This window comes from Dromaius novaehollandiae, chromosome 6, assembly GCF_036370855.1.
Source record: "Dromaius novaehollandiae isolate bDroNov1 chromosome 6, bDroNov1.hap1, whole genome shotgun sequence".
NCBI classification, from domain to species: domain Eukaryota; kingdom Metazoa; phylum Chordata; class Aves; order Casuariiformes; family Dromaiidae; genus Dromaius; species Dromaius novaehollandiae.
Genome location: NC_088103.1, coordinates 6,420,945 through 6,443,848, shown reverse-complemented (window position 1 = coordinate 6,443,848; position 22,904 = coordinate 6,420,945). Strand labels below are relative to the sequence as shown.

The following is a 22,904-nucleotide window of genomic DNA, read 5'->3' as shown; positions in this document are numbered from 1 at the left end:
ACTTACGGTCTTAGCCCATTCAGCTAATTACACTGAAGTTTGGGAAAAGCCTGTAAGCTTAGGGTTTGGAGAACTAAACTGGGACTTCAGAGACCCTGAGGTTTCTGCATCATAGTTGATTATGAATATAAAGAGTTGACCTTCCGCAGTAAACCCACCCCTTTACTCTCTTCCTCGTTTTCTTCTAATACGTTTAATATTCTGCAGCAAATGGGTGTTCTGCAAAAAGCTTTTTTCCCCGTATCGAAGACGGGCACTTTCTCTTCTCAGAGATGGCAACTTGCCCGTTTTCGAGACCAACCACGGAAACTGCCCAAGTAGAAGAAACTTACTTCCCCTGAAAGTCCCATAAACTTAGTTTTTATGCATTATGTTCAACTGATATGACAGAAGACTCTTTTTAGTAAGATGCCAGGATTTGGGAGGGGATTTTAAAAGATAGATTGGATCAGTCTGTGGAGATTTAAGCATGTGTTTGACTTTAAACTTGAAAGCTTGCTTAATCATTTCAAAAGTCTGCTTTATCATTTGTCAATACAATTGGCTGAAAATGTTTCAAAGCCTCTCTTACTTCTTTTTGAAAGAGGTAAGACTGGAGTACCAAAATAGGGCATATATTAACTGCTCAGCTGGAAAAAACAAATGCTTTCATTCCTAGTGATGGGAGACAGTCCTATAAATAAAAACGCGGCTGGGGGAGTCCTGACTCTACCCTTCCTGTAGGGTCAGAGTTTCCCCAGAGCTGCCAGCCACCGTCAGATGTTAAGTGTATTCTTACAAGGTTGAGCCTTCTGTTAAGTGAGCTAAACGTGTGACTAATGTGCTCTTAATAACACCGTGCTGCAAGACTATTTCTTTGTTGGCATAGTTCTTCGGCAGACTTGTAATTTATTTTCACGAGGGAGTTCCTTTTTGGAGCAGATTTGCCTGTAGTCTGCCATGAGTTGTGTTTCTTACCTCTTGGACTTTTTCCAGGACCAAGCCTGTGCAAGATGCACTAGAAAAAACAGACAGAGATACTCCCCAATGAAGGGCAGTGGTAGAAAGGAGGGGAATTAAAGGGAAGGATAAGAGCATTGTTTTAGACCTTACTGGTCTTTGCAAAGACCAGCAGTGCTTTCTAATGACAGCTCTTTCCTCCGCAGTGGAGGAGAGCTCCATGTCCTGTGGACATCTCAGCAAGTATTGGCCTGAGGAGGTTGTCCACGCTTATGTGATCCCTTAAGTCTCCCATGAGGGCTGCTGCTAGACAGGCAGCCTTGCTCACCTCGTGTCTCTTCTCATTCCTTCCAGCCCCTCTGCTGTGCCAGCCATAGCGTGTGGCACGCACCGGTAGTTCTCCCCATGGTCCTGCTCCTTACGTAGCCCCATGGGTGCTGGCTAAAGGAGTGGGTAGAAAAGGGTAGGTGGGGGCAGGAGGAGATACTGCCTTGTGTCCAAAGATAACTGTCCCGTGCGATTGAGGGAGTTGGAATTGATATATATTTGAATTTCTAACAAAAGATGGCAAATCATCTGTGTAGTTAGTTGGGATGATGACGACCCAGATGTTTGTCTAGTGCATTTTCTGTTAATTGTGCAGTTGTGCAGCCCCTAACAAATGTCAGGTCTGGTTGGAAAAGGTCCTGCAGATACGGTGCTGCAGTATCAGGTAAGAAGAGAAGATAACACCTCTCATTCAGCTGGTCTCATGCAACCTTTGCAAATACCTAAGGAGAGCTGAGATTAATTCTTTAGACCTTGTAGACTGAGAAGTGGTAGCTCTAGGAGCAGAGGACACTGATAGCTCTTGACTCCCAACAGAGCTATGCTGTGATGGACTCTCTTGTCTGAGGTCCCATCTGTTTATTCAAGAGGAAAAGCCTCTCACCTCTGCCCGCACCTTGCTTTCACAAATCGGGAGCATCTTGTCCTGCTGGGGTGGCCTTGACTAGTGCCACGTTTGGAGATGTTCGTGCTGCTAGGACAAGGTCTGTCACAGCTGGCTTGGTGTGCTTTGCTTTGGCTAGTGCTGCAGTACCATTACAGCTAATTTGGTTCATTGCAATCCTATTTGGATACCTGGGTGTTTGCTGTAAACAAGAGCAGGTAAAGGATCTGTGTCCTCAGAGATCCCTTGCTTCTTGCTCTTAGGCTGTGCTGAATTTGAATTAAGAAGCTCCTCTCCCAAATCTCACTTCTGTGATCTCGGTTGCTGCAGGAAATGCTCGAAATTCAGGCGTCATTCTGTTGCAATGAGGATCGGAAGCCCTTATCTTTTAAAAGTATTTTGAGGTCTTTGTCCCCAGGCTCGGTCTGTGTTTGGTTCACAGTTAAAAGATTAAAACTGAGAGCGCTAAAATTATCAGGAGAGCCTTGGGTCTGATTAAAACCCATGCACTACTTATCTTTGCATCACAACGGTCTTACAGTGTATTCTCGTTTCTAGATGAAATCTCTCCAAGGTTTGTTCTCAGGCCGTCCATGATTATTTTTGGTGCTGACTGTTTTGGCTTCGCCCTGTTTGCTCCCGTTTCAGAGCTGGCTTCCCAAGCCACTTGTGAGATTACGACTGCTTAGGTAGGAAGTCAGTGTTTCCTGGTGAACAAACTGTTCTGTTTGGAACAAGCTGTCAGCCCATCCATCAGCAAAAATGTTTGCGTTTCCCTTCGCCTTTTTTGTTTTCTGCATATCTGACCACACGAATTTGAGATAGTGTGTGTCAAACTATTGCGTTGGGGGTCAGGAAGAGTTTCAGGTACGTGATGTGGAAGAAGTCTTGCCTGTTTAACAGTGAGATTACTAAGAACACAGAAAGAAAATCGTAGGGATTTAGTATCCAGCTGGAGTTCCCTGCAGGTAGGGGAGGTCTGAAAGTGCTGCAGGATTTCGAAAATGCATTCGATGATGTTTTCCTGAGCTCGAGCAGCCCAGTATGGGGGGAAAAAAAAAAAAAAAGCTCCAAGATGCTTGCACGGTGCAGATTTATAGTACGCTGACCTGCACTTCTAACATAATAGTCCTGTTACGTCAGCCTCCAAGGAATGTGCTGGTTCCTGAGTCTTGCTCAGGAAGAGACGCTATCGTGGTTGACGCGATGCAGGAGAGACCCAGCAGATTAACGCTTTAGAAAACCGCTCACGAAGAAGTAAGTGTGCTGCGGCACTGAAGCGGGGGGAAAAGGATGAAGAAGCGCGTTTCGTTTCTCCGTGCATAAATACCTGCCTTGTCTCGTGCGGTTTGCAAGCGCATTGCAAAATACCTGCTGCTTGGGTTGGAAAAGGAGCGTTTGCACTTGAGGACTGCGTCGTTATCATCTGAGCCTCATGCAGCAGCGATGATTTTACTGCAGGTCTGAGCAGTGGCAAGCTGTAAGAACGGGGTGAGTTGAGGATAGTGATTTACTACTTGTGCTCTGTTGATTGATGGTCCTTGACCAGTCAACGTGTAATTTCAGAATGGTGCCAGATCTTAATTGGCAGAAAAACATGCAAAACACACCTTTGTATCTTGGGGGCAGGGATCATTCTGGCAGCTGTATCTTCTGCACGTATTCCTTTAATCCTGCTTCAGATGCTGAAGGCTGACTCTGTGGGACCACTGAAAATTAAACTGTGGTGCTGCTGTCTCAGATTTGCAAGCTCAGCAAGCTAAAACAGCACATTCGACCTTCCCCCTGCTGCCCCCTCCCAAACCTTGAGCTGTTTATCTTTGCCTTTTATTTTCTGAGTCGTCATGATGCGTTCAGCTCAGTCCCATCTCCACTTTCCTCTGAGGGTCAGGCCTGGAGAGGTTTTTGTTGTGCAGGGTAAGGTTGGGATGCTTTCCTAACCATTTGGTTCAAGGAGCGGAGGCTTTGGGGAAACGGCAGCACGTCGCAAAGCTCACGGTAGGGTGGCAGGATTTGACGAGCGCTGTCAGGGTACACTGGGGTCTTGTATTTCAGACAGAGTCTCGGCTGTCCAGCTAATGGTTTCAGGTCTCTGAAGGGCTCTTTCTTCGCCTCGGAGAAAGGCGGTACTGTGTCGGTACTGGCGTTATGAGAGGTGATGCTGGATGAGAGGTTATTACGGGGAAGGAAGGTGTTTCCTGGGGGCGGGAAGCAGTTCGGCGCTGGGACTTCACCGTACACAAGCACGGATGTGTTGGGACTTGTCGTACAGAGATGTTTGCAGTCTCCTGCTTCCCAAGGGGCAGGGAAGGGCTGCCTGAAAAGAAAGGGAAAAAGAAACAGAACTACCGTACCCGCATAGCAGCAACCCAGGAAAAACCCAGACCGTTGATTTTATCCTCTGAAATGACTGTGGAAGGGGGAAGCAAAGTCTGGGATCCACTGCGCTGGCTGCAGCAGCGAAAATGGGAACCGAGAGTCCCAGAGCGGGTAAATGCGTCGCCTGGGATGAGTGAGACAGTAGTCCTAAAGCCCTTTTTAGTCCGGGACTTCCCGTCAAGTCATAAGGTGATGACACAAGTCCAAGGATGGGAATCAATCACATTGTGGTAATTCTGGAGGAATTATTTTTCCATCCCAGAGCGTTTTCAGTCCAAGTTTCACAGTAGGGCGACTGACTTTTAGGCTTGCTTACCGTTAATCTTGGAGGCAAGATTTATGCTAATGAATCTTTGGACAGGGCTATTCTTACCAGGACATTAAAACATCCTTAAATTGGCTATCTGTTCAATGTGCCCACAAGCCATTGCAAAGGGAAAATTACACCTCTCGCTTGCAGAGGTGAAAGAAGAGGCTGGTTTTGGAACATTTAGCTGAAATTAAATAGAAAACGGGCATGAAATTCTGAATATAATAGCTAAATCTCTGCGATGGGATCTGTTGGGATGCCGACCTTTCTGAAAAAAGATAATAAAGGCAGGATAGGAGAGGCAATTATTTTTTCTTGTTCTGTTTGGGAATGATTTTTCGCCCAGATTTCTGTGCAGGCAGAGCCCTCCGTCGCATACAAAATACCAGTTCTCTAATGAACGCTTGTTCCTTCGCTGAATCCTAAAAATGTTAATGGCCCAGCAAGCACAGGAAAAAAACATCGGGCTATTTTGCTAACACAGTTAAAAATGGCCTTTTACTTTCTTGTCTCTCCCATTCCTCTTTTTTCTTTTCTTTTATATATATATATGTATATATATGGTGCTGGTGAATTAGGAGAGGTACGCTGGAGCCCTGAATCCTGCTTAAGAAGAAACGTGTAAATGTTTCGCGTGCAAAAAGTCTTTATTATAGTAACGTTATCAAAGCCGAAGGGAAAAGGAAGCCTGTTTTAATCCGTGTGTCGCTGGCCAGCGGGGAAAGCGGGAGCTGCTGTGCCGGCGCAGCAGTCGGATGTCCGGGAGCGCCGAAATTCAGGCTGCCGGTCCAGCCAGCGTCAGGAAGTTCGGGAGTACAAGTTGCCTGTTGTTTTCTCTGCTTCCCGCCCCACCGTCTTCTCCCAGCAGATCCTGGCATCGTTCGTCCCGTGGTCGGCTGAGGCCGTGACTCCTGGTCGCCTCCCAGTTCCCTCTCTCTTGCCCCAGCCTTTTCCTTCTGCCCTCCGTAACCTGCATCTCCTTGGCAGCTGGGCTGAGTCCGGGGGCCCCTCTCCTACCTCTTATTCCCTGCTCCTCGCTGGCTCCAGCTTCTCCCGACTCTTTTTCCGGTCCGCTCTCCCCTCCACCCTCCGTCAGCACCTTGTGTCCAGTCGGTCCCTATTCCCGACCTGCGGCTTTGAGACAACCGTGTCTTTCGATTTTAAAGAAGCAGAGCACACGCGAAGGGCCGTGGAGGCGAACTCGCAGCCGTCTCTGTCCGGACTTGCAGGCTCCTCCGCGCGGCACAGCCGGCAGCTCGCTGCGGTAGGGTTGTTCGTTGGAGCTGGGGGGTTGGAGCCGGAGAGGGGGCCCAGGCACAGCCTCGAGGCCCGGAGACGCTGCCGGAGCGGCCGCGGGGAGGTCACGCTGCCTTCGCTCTCGGCGGCAAGAGCGGGCGCTTTGTGTTCCCGGTGCTTGCGTACGTGGGACTCACAGGCGAGGTGAAGCTTTCCTCCCCGGCGAACACGGTCACGTCTATTAGTAGCAACGTTACGTTCAACGCGGCAAACAACGAGGCTGGAGTTGCTTTTGTTTTGCAAGTGCAATTAAAACAATGTGCAAGTCTACCTGTATTTTAAAATGTAGAAAAGACAGGGAGGGTGCTGTCTGTATCTCCACTCGGATTATATGTCCTTCCCCGGGTGCCCGAGGGTGTATCCGTCACCTGACAGCACCCCTCCTCTAGCAAAGCGAATGCTCTGTTGCTGTCAGCTTGCAGGAGAGTCTCTTCTCCCTGCAGCAGCAGCGAGAGATGCAGAGGCAGTTTTGCAACACAGGCTTTGAGCTGGGAAGAGAGAGTCAGAGGTGAAACCTGTCTTCAGAAAATAACCCAAAGACACATTGTGCAAAAGTAAATCCAACTAACGCCAAAGACGAATCTCTTTATTTGTTATTCTCCCTTTTCTAACAAATTACCAGTGTTTGCCGCTGTGGTTTGCACTGAGAGCTTTTTGAATGAATTTTTCCCTCTCTCATATTAATCCTTGCTAAAATTTTCTTTCGTTCATAGTGCAAGAAAGTAACAGAAGTGTTTTGTGGGGGGTGTTTTTTTTTTTTTGGTTTATTTGCATCAGAGAGCAACCAATGTGATTTACCAAGCCCACCACGTCAGCAGAAGTAAGAGAGGACAAGTTGTCGGTACCCGAGGTGGATTTCGAGGCTGCACGGTTTGGCTAACAGGTACTGTCACTTACCACGGGAAACCCACTTGCGTAAAGGAGTAAGACAAGGCGAGAAGTTTAGATGTGGAGATCTGGGGTTTGCAGGAAATGTCAATGTTCCCTATGAACTGGAAATTATAATTTTTTTTCACGCGGGAAATACTGATGTATCGTGTTTATGAGACAAATTATTCTCCCTGACAGCTGCTGTTTTAACATTATTTCTGAAGCCAAAAATCTATCCAGGCCAATTTCATTCTCTTTCTAGTATCACTCAGAGATCCCACGTGTGAAAGGTTTGAATTTCTCTTGCCGATAATTATTCTTTAAAATATACAGTTGTCTCCCAACTGTCTGTTTAATTTTAAGAGACTATTTGGAAGGAGATTTCATTTCGTGGGCTATATGGGCTAAACAGAAGGACACTTGAGTGCTCTAGATAGCTCAGGAAAGCTATCTGTTAGTCTATCGTGCTACGAAAAGAAAAGGCAGAGCAGCAGGCATCTGCTCCAGCCAGGTTTCCTCTCCAGCACAAATGTGGCTGTTCTACATTAGACCGAAAGTCCACCCAACTCAGGGTGCTGTCTCCATCAATGATCAATAGTAGGTGCCAAGGAAAGGGTATAAAAACGGGCGAGCAGAGGATGATACCTCCGTAGGATTTTCTCCAAGACTAAGTGTTTCCTGGGACAGGCAGGAGGTGGTTGGAGGTTGCTTGGAGGTGGTGTCTCTGCTCAGTCAAGAGCCTCTTGTATCTCGAGCAGTTTTCAAGACATGGATCCCCACCTGAAAGAAAGGAGTTTGGTGCCTCGGGTGCACTTGCCTCTCCCCAGCACAGCCAGTAGGCATTTTTTTTTGTGCAAGCAGATGGAGCTGGGATATACCAGCTTTTCTCAAGGCATTAATGTCACCCCTTGACTAAGAAGGGTTGGTCAGAGCTCTGTGGCAGTAACTAAAAAGATGAATCCAACTTCCCTACCTCACTCTTTTATAAAGAACCTTAAGATAGGAGTTTTGTTACCAGTGTCCCTTGAGGGATTATGTTACAGTGTCATTTTCAGTCTTTTGAACTCTAACCTAAGCCTCGCTTTTCTGTCTCCAACAGGTCTTTCTGGAGCTGGTAAGACAACCATTGGCTTTGCTCTGGAAGAGTACTTGGTCTCTCATGGCATCCCCTGCTATTCTCTGGATGGCGATAACGTTCGACACGGCTTGAACAAAAACCTGGGTTTCTCGGCTGGGGACCGCGAAGAGAACATCCGCCGCATTGCGGAGGTGGCCAGGCTGTTCGCTGATGCTGGGCTTGTCTGCATAACCAGCTTTATTTCTCCTTTTGCAAAGGTAAACTCATGGCATCATACTTTGCCCTTTCCTGGGCAGCCTTAATCTCATGACTTTTCCTAGGCAGAGGTATTTATGTAGGGGAATTCACATATCAGACCCTCCTTTTAATTTTTCTCTATTCTTTTGTAACATACCACAGCTGTGCAGAACTAAACACCATCAGGACAAGCTTCTGGAGTGCAGTTTGGCATGACCTTATTGCTTTCAAATGTATTAGAAATTCAGAATTGGTTAAAAACTAAATGAAATTTAAAATCTCACTGAAGAGCCTCCTACCATTAACTCTCTAGGGGGCAGAGAAGAGGCATAAGAACAATATCCTTTCATAGTGCTATAAATGCTCCATTTGAAGAAGTATTATGTTTTTATGCTTCCTGAGAATACCAAGTAGCTGTCATTATCGAGCCAATGCAAACACTTACTTTTTTAACACAGGGTAGATAATTATTCACATTTTAAACTTCTGCTGTCCTACTCAATGAAGATATTTTATTGCTGTTTCAGATGAAAAAGCTGAAAACAGATCTAAGTTGTAGAAAGGGAGATGGGAGATAAAAGCCCTTATTAGAATGAGTTTAAACTTAATTCTGTACCAGAGATGAATTTGCCTGTGTTGAATTCCAGGGGGTGTCATGCAGTAGGAAGGTGCTAGCTGCAAGTCAAAGTCTGCTAGGCAGCCCCATGAACTGTGGGATTCTTTACAATTTCTCTTCTTTCTTCTAACAGGATCGTCAAAATGCACGGAAAATTCATGAAGTGGCTGGACTTCCTTTCTTTGAGATCTTTGTAGATGCTCCTCTAAATATTTGTGAAAGCAGAGATGTGAAGGGCCTGTACAAAAAGGCAAGAGCTGGAGAGATCAAAGGTATGGAAGAGCAAACTCTTATTTTGCCTTTTGCTTTCAGGAGCATTAGATAGCTTATCTTTGCAGCTCTGCAGGTAGAAAAGCTCTGAAGGTGGGTTAATAAAGACTGTTTGTACCACACAAGAATATCCTGTTTCCCTAATCTTACTGGCACAAGCGTCACTTACAGTGCTCAGTATGACTGAATGCTTCCTGGCTGTTTGTACGGTGTTGTCGGCTCTAGGACACTGAGTATTACGTTAAATAAACTTAGTTTGGGTTTAATTGTCCATAGGATTCACGGGGATTGACTCAGAGTACGAGAAGCCTGAATTTCCTGAACTAGTATTGAAAACGAATGTTTCATCGGTGTCTGAATGTATCCAGCATGTTGTGGAGCTCCTACAAACACAAGTAGGTCATTTTTTTACCGCCACTGCTGGCACCTTGTAAACCTAATTTCAGATACTAACTTTTTGGTGTGTGTTTAAAAACCAGTGTGTTACTTAAAGTTGCTATCTGTCTTTCTCCTTCAGAACATTGTCCCGCGGTCGTCAATTAAGGATGTTCTCGAGCTGTTTGTACCTGAAAATAAACTTGATTTTGTCCGAGTTGAAGCAGAGATGCTACCATCCCTAGAGATCACTAAGGTATCATCGCATGCGAACACCGCACAGTGATTTGATAATTGCTTTGCCATTTGGAGGACAGACGCTCCAACACGGGCAGTTTTAAAGGGTGTCCCGTTCCTCTGATTGCTGTGTCCTCTTATGGCTGGGTTGTGTGTTACGAAGAGCTGAAGTATTGTCCTGATCTTCAGCCCTTTCCTCCTGCCTTGTCTCTGCCCTGTGCTGTAGCAAGGCATCTCCCTGACTGTGTTAGTGTGGCCCCACAAACAGTTGTGCTGCGAAAGGATCCAGAGCTGATCCGGCTTTAAAAAACAAAACAAAACAAAGCTTTTTTTTTTCCCCTTTATGAATCTATTATTTTTAAAGCAAAGCAGAAACAGCTTAGTGAGACTACTGTTGTAATCTAGGGGAAGGAAAAACAACGTCTGAGGTGTGACCTAGTAACAGGAGTGCCGTCTGGGTTTGTTTTGCAGCTGGATCTGCAGTGGGTGCAGGTGCTGAGCGAAGGCTGGGCCACTCCGCTGACCGGCTTCATGCGCGAGGCAGAGTACTTGCAAGCGATCCATTTTGGCACCTTGCTGAATGGTACGGTTCCCTTCATTTTGTGTTAACGCTGGCAGGCAGCCCACAAACACTGTGATACATGATGTTTAATTTAAATCACTGTGTCCTAGCAGTCAGTGGTATGGAAAAGGTTCATGCTCAACCCTTTTTTAATCCTTCTTTCCTCTCGAATGTTAATTACAAGGCCTCATAAAGGACCAAAGGAATAAGGAAGCCATGCTCTGAAATGCTTTAAAGAGTATGAAAGGTGACAAAGTTCATTGTGCTGTGGCCAGGCACCGTGTCACAGGTTAGATATCCAGCACAGTGCTGTTCAAACATTTGAGCAGCCATTATGTAACTCTTTTCGTGCCCGGTTATACTAGAGTAAATACAGATGCAAAACCAAAGCCAAATAAGCAGGGAGATGCCAGACTGGATTTCTGGTGGGAGGAAAGGGGAACTGCACCTTGGAAACAGGAGCAGAGTCTGATTTAACATTTTTTTCCTATTTTCCTGCTTACTTATTGCCATAACTTGAAATAAATCAGATTTAGAGATTTACTAGCAACTTAATAAAGATCTTTTCATCCCTGGCCATGGCAAATAGTGTTCAAGCAATGACAGTGAACAACTGAGACTAGAGCAATAGCTATTTCTGTCCCATTTCTCAGATGTAGATGTTGACACTGTGACTTTGAAGCCATGCATGCAGCGAGGCTGCATGTGTTGGTCTCTGTAGACCTAAGAGCAGCATCTAATCTTCAGGGTTTGGGATCTTGGTGAATGACTCCCTGTGGTGAGTCTCATCTTCCTTTTACAGGATCCTGATTCTGCCTTGCTCACACAGAGAAGTAGCTCTCTGCTGCTGTTTAGGACTCAGACACTACACAGTGTGCATAAAGCTAGTGCTTAGCTCGGGAGTGCTTGCTGTTGGGCTGTAGCCCTGTCTGTATGCATTCTGTAGTGCTTCTACGCTCTCTGACACATGGTAGCCCTTCTACCACCTTCCCAGCGTGCAAACAATGTTCAAAAGTCCATTTCCTTGTTATCAGACCCAGATCTATCATCTCTGAGTTGTCTGTTGTGCCTGGTAAGGTCTGAGAGGTGCCCCGTCAGGACTGTTGCCCCAGAACAGGATGCTTGCTATGGAGGGCATTGACGTCTGTCCCAGGTGCACAGTGTCTCCACGGAGCTCCTCAGACTCAGGATCTGCTCTGTTAGTTCCACAGGGAGATGTTGGATAGGAAGTGAACAGCTCATTTAATTTGACAAGCTGTCTGTCTCTCTCTCTTAAAAAAAACATGAAGAGTTTGGTGTCATCTGTAAGCTCGGGCGTGGATACTGGGCTGGAGACACATTGCCAAAGAGAAGTTTGACACTGATCTTTCCAAAGTCGGTGGGCAGTCATTCTGCCTCAGTAACGTGGAGGATGTTAGGCAGCTCTGCAGGGACAAGCTGTGTCTGGAGCGGTTGCAATCCGTTTTGCTGAAGCAATGCACCTATCAGCTCCTACTTGTGGTAATACAAGTTAAGCGTTCCTGTCACGTGGTGATGAAGACCTTTTCCATGCTCTCAGCAGTAAATCACACCATGGTATTGCTATTAGTTGGCTAGGTACAAGAACATTAAAAAAAGTTATTCTTATGGACATCTTCCCATCCAGAGTGAGGTGCTTCAGTATGATGGACGTGGGGAAGAAATGTCTGTGCTCTGTTGTATGATGCTCATGTCATGTGCAGACAGAAATGACCCACGGTAGGACTGAGTCTATCGGTGCTTCTCAGGTGTTGTATCATCACCACAGCTCTGGTGGAAGGGACCTTATGGGGTCCCTACTCCACCTCCCACTCGCTGCAAGAGTCGCCAGCGCTGGGTCAGGGCGGCCATGGCTTGGCCCACCCGAGACCTGAACCCCCTCAGGACTGTCATCCCCCACCTCTGTAGTGACCTCTCCTAGGGCTGCTCCTCCTTTGCGGGAAGAAGTGTTTCCCCATGTCCAACCTGAACCTCAGTAAACAGAGGCTGTGCAGCTGCTGTCTTCCTTGCCTGCTCCCTGAGAGGTACCGAGCTGCAAAGCGATCAGGTTATGTTGGAAAACAAGAGCCCTAGTTCAACTGATTGAGCGTTTCAGGAGAAAGCTTTGGCCGTGATACCTCTACTGCCCCTCGGGACACCTCCCAGCCTCCACCCTTGGTGGGTGCTGAGGGCACGGGGCTTTGCCTGTCAGGTCTGCTACGTGCACCTTCGTCAAAGCCCGATTATGGAGAACCTCCATCCTGTGGAGGTTCCCGTCTGGGATGTGTCGTGAGGGCACTCGAGGAGACGCCCTGCCTCCAAGTGCGCAGCGTTCGCCTGAGGTGCTAAACGAACAGCTTTGATTCTTGGAACTGTTACTGTAAATGTTGTTTGCAAGAATTAATTATCTTAACTGTGTTTGTATTCTCCCAGGAAAGAATCACTCCCTAGTTGGTATGTATATAACTGTTTTCGAGGTTGTGTGGCAATTACTACAATTATAGATATACAAAAATATACAATTATATTTTCCTATACAGTAATTTTTTTGCCATTTTTAAATAATGAAAATACTAAGAGTAGAAGCAACTGCTGCCTGTCTATGATCCAATCAGTTAACCCCATGTCCTATGGACGGGTCTTCACGATAATCCTAGTAGTGTAATTTTGTTACTATTCACCTTCACTGAAGCAGTTGCTACTCTGCATATTGCATTTAGAAATGAAATATGGAAATCCTCAGCTTCATCATCGTTTGTTGGCTACACAGTCTGTTTTTCCATGCTGACTTTATTGACTGATTACTGGTTAATATTATTTAAATATATAAAGTCGATGATGATTGCATTCTAATCTTTGTGATTTGATTCATCACACATTTGTAAAATTAATGCACTATGAGATGGAGTAAAATTAAGGAATATTTTACCTGATTGGCTCAGATGTGACTATACTTATAGGTATCTGATTATTCACGAAGGTGCTTGAAAATTGCTCTCTTGCAGATGAGTGATACCTAGTCATGAATTGGAAGTAAATATAAACATTTTAATAAAAATGGAAAAATCTACCTCACAGTAAAATCATCAGATTAAGAATCTCAAGGGTCCAAAATGATTTCAGTCAGATCAGAGCAAAATGAATCAGTGATTTGTTCATTCTTGCTTATGATTGGAAACCCAGGAGAAACTGATTATTGTATATTAATATTGGGATGTCCCAGGAGAAATGGGAAGATTTAGTCACAGAGTGGGAAATGGGGGAATAAAAGCAACATATCTTCAAGATATTTAAAGAGAACACTGAAACAAGAAACTACACATGCAAATATAGACTCACTCTACACACACACAAAATAAATTAAAAATGGACTCCACAGAGATAAGCTAAGAAAAGTAACAGTATAGACATCAAGAAAAAAAAGAAAACAAAGCAAAACATGACTGTTACTTCCCTGTTGGAAGAAGCAATTCAGGAGAAGTGCAGACAGGAAAGGGCAGTGAATAGTCTGTGTTGTGGGAGAGGTCACTGGTGAAAATCAAGCCAGAATGCTCTTAACAGAGATTATTGTCTTGGAGGAGAAGATAGGGATTATATCCGTGATTATATTTCCGAAGCATTTTTCAGTTTTTCAAAGAGACTTTAAGAAAAGTTAATTGGAAAAGAACAAGTCTTTCTGGGAGATAAACAGTAGCAACCAATGAGTCCAGAGAATAATGAAATATTCCGAGTGTCTTTGAAGCATCTCTGGGGCTAAGATGTGGAGCTTTCTTACTCCACTACCATCAGTATTTACTAGTGGTGAGAAGAAAATTGGGCAGTGAATAAATCTACGTGACCGATGGTGAATCCCTGAACTAATCATGGGAAATTTGGCCTCTTATTCCCCAAGGAAAAACTTTATGCTACTGAAAACCCCTGGTTGATGCATCAGCTGTGCTTTGTGCCCTGCCCCATCCAGCCTCTTTCACCCTCCTCTTGCAGTCAGGCCAGAGTAGTGTCAGGGTGCTTTCAGAAGTGCCATTTACCTTGCTTTAGGTCTTTAGAGAAGGCTAAAATCTGACCCTCTCTTTCCAGATGGCGTTATCAACCTGAGCATCCCCATCGTGCTGCCCATTTCCGTGGAGGATAAGCAGCGCCTTAGTGGCTGCAGTGAATTTACGCTCACCTACAAAGGGCGGAAGATCGCGATCCTGAAGAGTCCCGAGTACTTTGAACACAGGAAGGAGGAGCGCTGCGCCCGGATCTGGGGGACCACCTGCACGAAACACCCACATGTCAAAGTAGGTTTGTTCGTTCCCCCTTCTGCCCTCAGAAACCTGGTGAGGATTAGAAATGTCCATAGGGGGTTGAGGAATTGAGCCTTTTTCGGGAAAGTGCCTCGGGTGTCCTGTCTGCTCTGAGAACGGCTCTTTGAGAGCCACCACTTCCAAAGTGTGCAGGAGAGGTGGACTCTCTTGGCTTGCAGTTGTTAACACTGTACTTACTGCCTCACGAGAGCATCCGTCAGAGAGTGAATGCAGTGTGAATGGATGAAGGGGAAAACAAGCATGGGGCAAAGGAGCTGCTCCTTTCATTCATTTTATCTTCACCAATGTCCAAACATGTTTATGGTGTTGGTTTTGTTTTTTATCGCTTACCTTTTCCCACTTATTCTATATGGCAGTACAAAGGACCTCTTCTCTTGCTAAGTGAAAGGCCCATGTGCTGCAGCTTAGACTGAATGACTTGAACTAGCTGCTTTAAAAAAGCCAAAGCCATATTAATTCTTTTTCCCCGCCTTAAAATTACTGTCTTAAAAATAACTGCTCCACAGTGGTTGCTCTCCTGAAACAGGCTCATTTTCTTTGAGTCATGAAAGTAAAGCAGGTAGGAAGAGTTAATATAAAGCCTTGTGGTAAGATCCTGAGCTGGTCAGTGCAGAGTAATGACTCTCGTTTGTCCTGGATAGGGAGAAAGGCCAGCGTAGGAGGGGATGAAGGGTGGACAGCTGACAGCAGTGGCAACACTGCCAGATCAGTGCTTACTGTGTGGAAAGGCTGCGCAAGAGCAGTGTTAGATGGAGGAGGAACTTGTGCTGTGACTTCTAGACACGTGGCCTCCAGAGTGGGGTCCAGCACCCAGCAGACAGGTCCGATGGCAGACAGGTCCCTCCCCATTAGCCGATGTCTTACTTCATGTGATTGCAGGCTCAATGCCTGAAATCCACTTTGGGCATCCTGGGAGCTGCAAAGCAGAGCTGGTTTTTATCTGGTTTGGTTGTAGCATGTATTTGGTTGTGCTGCTGGGGGTTAACTTCAGCAGCAGCTGAAGCCAGGTTAACCCAGGTTAAGGACGTCATGTTCTCAGCTTTGCAGTCTAACAGGGCCCCATCATCATTACTTGGCAGGAGGCTATTGGAAGGGATCCCCTGAACCCAGCGTTTTGGGTCGCTCCAGCAACATGCCTTGCACAGCGTCATGCACTCTTCAAACTTTGTTGGAGGAGATGGCAGTCCCCACTGCTGCTTTCACCTCCAACACCAGGCTGCACAGCTCACATCATAGATTTCACATCGTCACGTTAACGATAACCATATAAGCAGACTCATGCCTAAATAAAGTGCTTTTCAGAGGACACTGGGAAATTAAAGATGAGACGAGAGGAGATTTTTTGCTATCCTGAAATATTCCCTCGCTAATGCACATGCATGTAACTTGCAGATGGTGGTGGAAAGTGGAGACTGGCTGGTTGGTGGAGATCTCCTTGTGCTGGAGAGGATCAAATGGAACGACGGACTGGACCAATACCGCCTGACACCAAAGAATCTCAAACAGAGGTTTAGAGAAATGAATGCTGGTAAGTGTCTTGCCTTTGCATTACCAAGTTCAGCTGGCTTAGCACCTAATGGCGCTTCTCTTCTTACCAGAAAATCTTACCATTGATGCCTTTATTTTGTGACCGTGCAGCTCTGTCATCACAGTGTGAAGGCAAACTCCTAGGAAGACGGAGTTGTTTTGTGCTATATAATTAGAGCCACATGATGCATCACAGCCTCGTCTATGTTTCTGATGCTTTCCAACTATTTTCCTGCTTCCTGTGCCTGTCTAGTTAGATAAAATGCAGTGTCTGCCCTGCTGCCGTCTTTCCTGACGCAAGGAAATACATGTGGTGTGCAATGGCTCCTCTCAAACACTCAGCACTTGCTAGGATGGTTTTTTATGCTCCCGAACAGGCGATGCACAGGTGGGGAGCCCAGAAACAACACAAAAACTGGTGTGGAATATCCCGAGTTAAGAACAGTGCCTGTGATGGACTGTTTCCGAAATGGGCTTTTCCAGCCACAGGGCTGAGAGAAGGTTGACTCATCTGTCCTCCCCAGCAAGTCAGATCCTCTCTTTCCACACCTAGAGCACTTAAAATAGAGGCACCATCTGCTTGGCCTTCATGAGTGAAAGTAAGCATAGGTGAAGAGCTGATGAAGAGCTAAGCCAGGCTGGGCAGCACTGAGGAAAATTCCTCTGGGATTTGCTGTCACAGCTGCTCTCCTTGCAAGCTTGTCCTGGCCTCTTGTGGTGACTGTGGATCGTGGTGGTGCCTTTTGGGGGGAATTGTAGCCTGGGGATTTTGTGGTCACTGGAAATCCCCTGGCTGAGCTGTTAGACGTAGCCTTGCTGATGACCAGAGAATTGACCAGATGGAGGCATTTCACTAACCCTTAAGATAACTTCCTATTTTATTTTTCTTGCTGCACTATCTTTTGGGTAATGTTGCTGTATGAAGCAGCATCTGCTTTTCTGTTCTGAAGCAGGAGTTTAAAAGACCCAGCGAAGAGTTTCTAAACGTGACCAGCCTTCAGTCTGCTTGTGAAGCAGTTAGTGAGCAGGCTGAAAGACACTAAGCAGTTTACCCCATTAAGTCAATCACTTATTTATGAACTGATGTTTCTGATGACCTCTTTGGAAACAGCTCTCGCTGCCCCGGTCTAGGCTAAAAGGCACTTCTACAAAATAAGGTTTTAAATAAACAAGTGCGATCTGGTGAGCTCAATTCTATAAATCAGTCTGTGTAATTAGAGTCAGTAAATCTCCTGTTACGTGTGACAGCTCCACCTGGCTCGGTTCTCACCTCTGCACACAGGCCAGCATGTAGGCTTTGTAGTGTTCCTCCAGGATCAACACGTTAAGGCTTATTAAGTTTCGTGGGGTGAGTGTGACGTTAACTCTTCTGGCCCTCGCCTCCGAGGCCGAAGCAGTTGCCGTGCGGTGCTGCTGCCTCTTTGCTGCATCCCACGAGCAGGCCCAGGATCGAAAGCAGCAGCAGGGCTGTGCCGTGGCCAGAGGATGTGTCACCAAAAGGTATCAGTCGGGGACTGTAAGGTCCCCCTCCTTCTTTCTTTCTCATAAAAAGATCCCTCGTTTTGAGGCTGACGTGGCTTGAAAGTTCATAACCTGAACTGTGTGACGGCCCGGCCAGAGGCGCAGTCTTCCTCGAGTGTCTGCCACTCCTCCGCGTTGCCTCAGTCTGCTCGTTTCCTGCTGCTGCCGTGGGATTTTGTTTGTCGTTGTCAAGGGCGCGCACACATGGGGATTTTAGATTTGATTTTCTTTCGCAGAGGAGGTCTCCTTAGTCTATCGCAAATCCTGCCTCGCCCACCCAGGCAGCTTCACACTGTTTTGCCAGTTCAGGGACTGCAGAGCTCATGGCCTCTCACGCAGTGACGTCTCTGTGCGCTTGGCTCACTTATTTTGATGACCAAAAAATGACTCAGACGGCTTAGCCTGGGCTCGTAAAAAATCTGTGACATTTCCTAAGCGCTTTCAAAGGAACTTTGAAACAGCTTTGGCAATTCAGGTAACTTCCCTGTTCTTCCCCATGCTCTCACAGTGGCCGGTTCTGCACTGAGTTAAGGAGCAGGGTTCTTGGATTGGAGCTCCACCTCATTACTGGAGCACTCTCAACAGTCATTTCATCTCAGTGCTAGGGAGAAAGCTTTGGCCTCCCTGAAGATGCCACTGAAGTTGGAGAAGTCACAGATCACTTCGGAAGTCAGGGAACTTTCTATAGGTTTAAATTTGTCCTCAGTGACATCCGAAGAATATTGTAGGAGAGCTGATGGGACTGCAGTCAGCCCCAGAGAAGAGCTGTGCAATGAAAATAAATTTTGCAGAGCGATTAGGAGACATCACACATATATTAGACACTCACCTAAGGTATTTAAGGTCCTTTTCATGTGAAGATAAGGTATGGAAGGGATCTGCTGTCTTATGACCACATAAAAATGTATATGGTATGTAAATGAAGCTACTGTTGTTTAGTGCAGTGTCTAAACCTCTGAGCAAGCCTCTGACCTTCTGAATCTTTCCTTTTTAGATGCTGTCTTCGCATTTCAGCTGCGTAACCCCGTGCACAATGGGCATGCCCTGCTCATGCAGGACACACGGCGACGGCTTTTGGAGAAGGGCTATAAAAACCCCGTGCTTCTCCTGCACCCCCTGGGGGGATGGACCAAAGACGATGACGTCCCGCTGGAGTGGCGGATGAAGCAGCATGCGGCCGTGCTAGATGAGCGTGTTCTGGACCCCAAGTCGACCATCGTTGCCATCTTCCCCTCTCCCATGCTCTACGCCGGCCCCACAGAGGTAATGTAGCGTCCGGCTGCTCGCCGTGCGCTGGCACTTCTCAAACCTTCCTGCTTGCAGGGAGTGAACTCAGTCTGCAGGGAGGACCACTGCCCGGTTCCCAGGGCAACTCCAGAAAGCCGCAGGCCAGGGCGTCGCTAGTCATTGCCTTGCTGTTAGCTCCCTCCTCGATTCCTTCAGCAGCCGTCTCAGCTCGGCGAGCTGCCCTGCTTTTGCAAGCTGTGCAAAGAGCTGGGGCAAAGGGGACTGGGAGAAGATTTTTACCCCTATGACCCTTTGCTCTGTTGGGCAGGACCGCTCGTCGGTTTGGTTACTCCCAGTGGTTTCCCTTCTGTCCCTAAACCGGTGGGACAAAAGCAGTTGGCTCAAAACCTCCCTTGCAAGCAGCCCAAGCCCATCACTGCCAGCTCGTTTCACTGCAGCTGTTCACTGGCTGATAAAAACTGAACGCAGTGTTAGGTCCATTCAGCAACAAGTGATCTAAGGAGATGAGCAGGCATGGAGTTAATTTCTTAGATGGCCATTCAACGGATGTTAGTGTTATTCTCACAGCATCTCAGAGGGGTGGGGTGGGAGATTTGGTGACTGGATTTTTGCCTCAGACAGACTGTCTACATTTCTGCTCAACCACAGCGCAAGCAGCAAATAAAAGGAGAAGGGAGTGAAGCTGAGCAGAGGCCACGGGTGCAAGTAGAAATAGGTCAGGCAGATCCTTTGCTGTAGAAGAAAAGAGGGATGCGTGGGCAGTTTTTCCCTGCCTTTGCACAAGTGGGGTTCAGTGGCTGATGGACACTGTCTTTGTGTGCTCAGAGAGAGCAAATCACTGCCTTGGTTCGCTGTAAAAATGGAACAAGATCGGTTCCCTTCCCCAGCCTTTCCACTGAAATACGTGTCCTTAGCAGAATTGCAACGTTACGCAAGGTCTGAGTAGTGGAAGATGAGTGTGTCAGCCTCATCATTAATGAGAAAGTGCCGAGAGGCTGATGGAAAGTGTCCTTCCTGCCTTTCCCCCCTGTACCTCAATGCCAGGTGGATCTGCTGTTGCTCAGCACGTGAACGGTGCTCTCTGTGTCTCTCCTCCGCAGGTGCAGTGGCACTGTCGGGCTCGCATGATTGCTGGGGCCAATTTCTACATAGTGGGCCGAGACCCTGCAGGCATGCCTCACCCGGAGACCAAGAAGGACCTCTACGAGCCCACGCAGGGAGGGAAGGTCCTCAGCATGGCGCCAGGCCTGACGTCTGTGGAAATCATTCCCTTCCGGGTTGCTGCTTACAACAGAATAAAGAAGGCGATGGATTTTTATGACCCAAAAAGGTAACCCAGACAGCATCTACTTTTCTTTTCTCCTATGCAGTGTCATTGGTTTAAGATTGCTTCTGACTTGCAGCTCACCTGAGGCAAGGGAAAATCAGTGTTCCTAGTAAAATAGCTGTGAGAGAAATCAGAGAAGTCTTATCTGTGAAATCCATCCACTTTCCTTTCCAAGACTTGGCACCAGATAAAGGATTGATCACATGGCACGAAAGATACACCGTCTTAGCCAACAGAGAGGATAAGAAACGCTCTTTGGGGAATAAGTGGCAGTAGAAGTACAGCCTCTTGCTGCTGGAGAAGTGTTTTATGTATAATCCAGAAAGAGCAGCTCCTTTCGAGGATCTCATTGCTGCTTTGTGCCGATCATAAATTCACACGTGAAGTCGGAAACTGGTGCCACTGGTGCCTGCAGAGTTAATGCTGAAATGGGGCCAGGAGTTTTCAGACTGCCTTCTTGGCATGGCAGAAGAGCTGCGTTTGCAAAGACTCGGTTTGGTATGCGTGAGGCAGATTGCACTGATTCCATCCCTGTCTCTGTTTTGCCTTAGGCACGACGAATTTGACTTCATCTCCGGAACACGCATGAGAAAACTTGCTCGGGAAGGTGAAAATCCACCAGACGGCTTCATGGCCCCTAAAGCTTGGAGGATCCTAACTGAGTACTACCGGTCACTGGAAAAAAAGAACTAACACTACTTCTCCCTAGAAATGTGTATATTAAGAATGAGCAGTGATTCATTGATTTCCTGTGATGCAGATCAGTAACTTGGCATTTTCAATATTCTGACTGTAGGATTTTCCAAACAAGGTCAGAATGTTTTTTTTACTAATCAGAAATATTTTGAGCCTGATCCTTTTCCCCTTGAACTTGCTGAGAGCGTCCCTGTAGTGCTGGAAGAGGAGGGGAGCAGGCCCTTCGTTCCCAGCACAACGTGGCTCCGGAAAGCAATTACCCCGCACGGGATTCACGTTGGCCAGTTGGATCGCTTCGTGCCGCCGTGGCCGTGCACCGGTCCCTGGTGCAGAGCTGGGACCTCGTCACTGGGATTAAAAGTACGTCCCCCCTTTGTGAAGCAGAAATGAAGAAGTGACTTGCCGTTACCCCTCGCCCCGTGTGGCCCCGCTGCTGGCCAGAAGAGACGGGGAGCAGCTGCTGAAGCGAGGAGAGCTGCTCGTTGCGGAGAGGCAGGCTGCAGCCGGCAGAGCCTGGGGAAGCTGTGGTTGCCGCACCGTGACAAAATCCAAGTGCCAAGTGGGCCCAAGTGACTGTACCCACAAGGAGCCGGGCAGAGAGATGGCTCAAACGCTTCCCCTCTTCCTTATGCGCCCTGCACCTGAGTCCAGAGCCTTAAGCAGGCACAGATGAGCCAGTTTTACTTCACAGCTGCAGGATGGCCCAGGCACTGCTGTGGAGAGGGTGGCGGTGCCCAGAAGTGAGCGTTTTTCCCAGATCTGGCTGATGGAAAGTTACTGCAGAGTCGTGTGGTTTTGTTTTTTTTCTTTTCGACATGGACTTTGCCATCCTGCTTCGTGCTTTTGTGCTGACTCGCAGTTATTGCAGGGAACGCGTACGTGGCCGGACACTGCAGATCTAGTGACACGCTTTACCTGGTCTTATCTGTAGCCTTGCCGTGAGCGTGTCACGCCGGTACGCTGAGGCCTTGCCAGTGCGTTTCCAGGTGGTGCTGAAGGTTTGGGGATCTCAGCGAAAATCCCAGCTCCGCCTGCTTTCCCGTCCCCGCGCCTCGGCGGGCCGCTCGCAGGCGGCAGCGGCTTCCCCGGGGCCCATCCTGCGCCCCCGCGCCTCCACACTCCTGCCTCCAGCAGCCCCAGGGCCAGGCGCTGCCTCCGCGGCCGCGATGCTCAGGTGTAATATTTCGGTGGGGGGGAAACAGCTATGCACTTGTTAGTTATCGCAACAATGAGAATTCGTGATTTTTTTATACTTGTCATTTTTTTAGCCCCAGAACCAGTCAGAATGTGTTTTACATGAACTGGAAATAGTGTTCGCCTACGCCTTATATTTCAGTTTTAATTACAAATGGATCTGCCTTAAGTAAAAAACAATCATGTCGTGCCTTGTCATTTAGCCGAGTGAAACCTTTTTGCTGTGGCCATGGTACAGCGTCCAAACCTATGCAAGCAATTGGAAATATTTTTGCAAAAATGTTTTATTTTTCAATGATGTCACCTGGGGTTTTTCTGGTAATTTTTAAGTATTCAGAGTAAGGAGCCCAAAGCTGTATTATACCTCAGAAAAGCTGCAAGGACAACGTTGTTAGCTGAAAGCATACTAGCAATAGTGCCTTTTATATTCAGCCCTCTGGCAGGGACCTGAAAGACAAAAGCAATACTCCAACTTGTAATTGTAATATTTGCCATTTTTTAAAGTAGTGAAGTAGTGCTGTTGTATCTTAAAATAATCAGATGGTTCAAGAAGATGCAGTAAATCCAAGTGGTTACAGCAGAAGATAAATGTTGTATTATCCTTTCAAAATAGCGTAGTAGGCTGATTACCTCTGATTAAATCAGAATACATCATTGACTAGTTTTTTTTATAGGGTATTTATTAAAGACATGAGACTGGAATCTGTACCTCAACTGATGCATCTCATGATTTAATATATTCTGAAATTGATACTCTGCTACGAAACACTCACTTTTAGTACAAATAAATATTTATACGTATAATTCTTACTTTGCGATTGTGTTGAAAAACGCGACCTTGTACCACCGCAGACTTATTTTCAAGGGTGGTGGCTTCGTCGGTGGGACTCCGAGGGGCTCGGGCAGGGCAGGCGGGGGCTGCTGCTGAGCACGGGCAGGTTCCTCTCTCAGGTTGCCGGTGGCCCCGGAGAAGGCGGCGAGCTG

General features: G+C 47.0%; 1 protein-coding gene across 2 annotated transcripts in view; it reads left to right on the top strand.

The window, feature by feature from the left end:
• PAPSS2 (3'-phosphoadenosine 5'-phosphosulfate synthase 2) overlaps nucleotides 1-22,724 on the top strand; it is a 33,279-nt gene extending 10,555 nt beyond the window's left edge. Inside the window, exons 2-13 of one of the 2 annotated variants that reach the window (XM_026097372.2) lie at nucleotides 6,633-6,738; nucleotides 7,825-8,060; nucleotides 8,790-8,928; nucleotides 9,203-9,321; nucleotides 9,444-9,557; nucleotides 10,010-10,121; nucleotides 12,531-12,551; nucleotides 14,175-14,380; nucleotides 15,800-15,935; nucleotides 18,450-18,718; nucleotides 19,804-20,033; nucleotides 20,582-22,724. In XM_026097372.2, the coding sequence (XP_025953157.1) occupies nucleotides 6,633-6,738; nucleotides 7,825-8,060; nucleotides 8,790-8,928; nucleotides 9,203-9,321; nucleotides 9,444-9,557; nucleotides 10,010-10,121; nucleotides 12,531-12,551; nucleotides 14,175-14,380; nucleotides 15,800-15,935; nucleotides 18,450-18,718; nucleotides 19,804-20,033; nucleotides 20,582-20,723 (1,830 nt within the window). In that variant the 3' untranslated portion in view covers nucleotides 20,724-22,724. The remainder of the gene's footprint in view (nucleotides 1-6,632; nucleotides 6,739-7,824; nucleotides 8,061-8,789; nucleotides 8,929-9,202; nucleotides 9,322-9,443; nucleotides 9,558-10,009; nucleotides 10,122-12,530; nucleotides 12,552-14,174; nucleotides 14,381-15,799; nucleotides 15,936-18,449; nucleotides 18,719-19,803; nucleotides 20,034-20,581) is intronic. The other variant, XM_026097373.2, reaches the window with a different exon arrangement.
• Nucleotides 22,725-22,904: the final 180 nt, after the last annotated feature.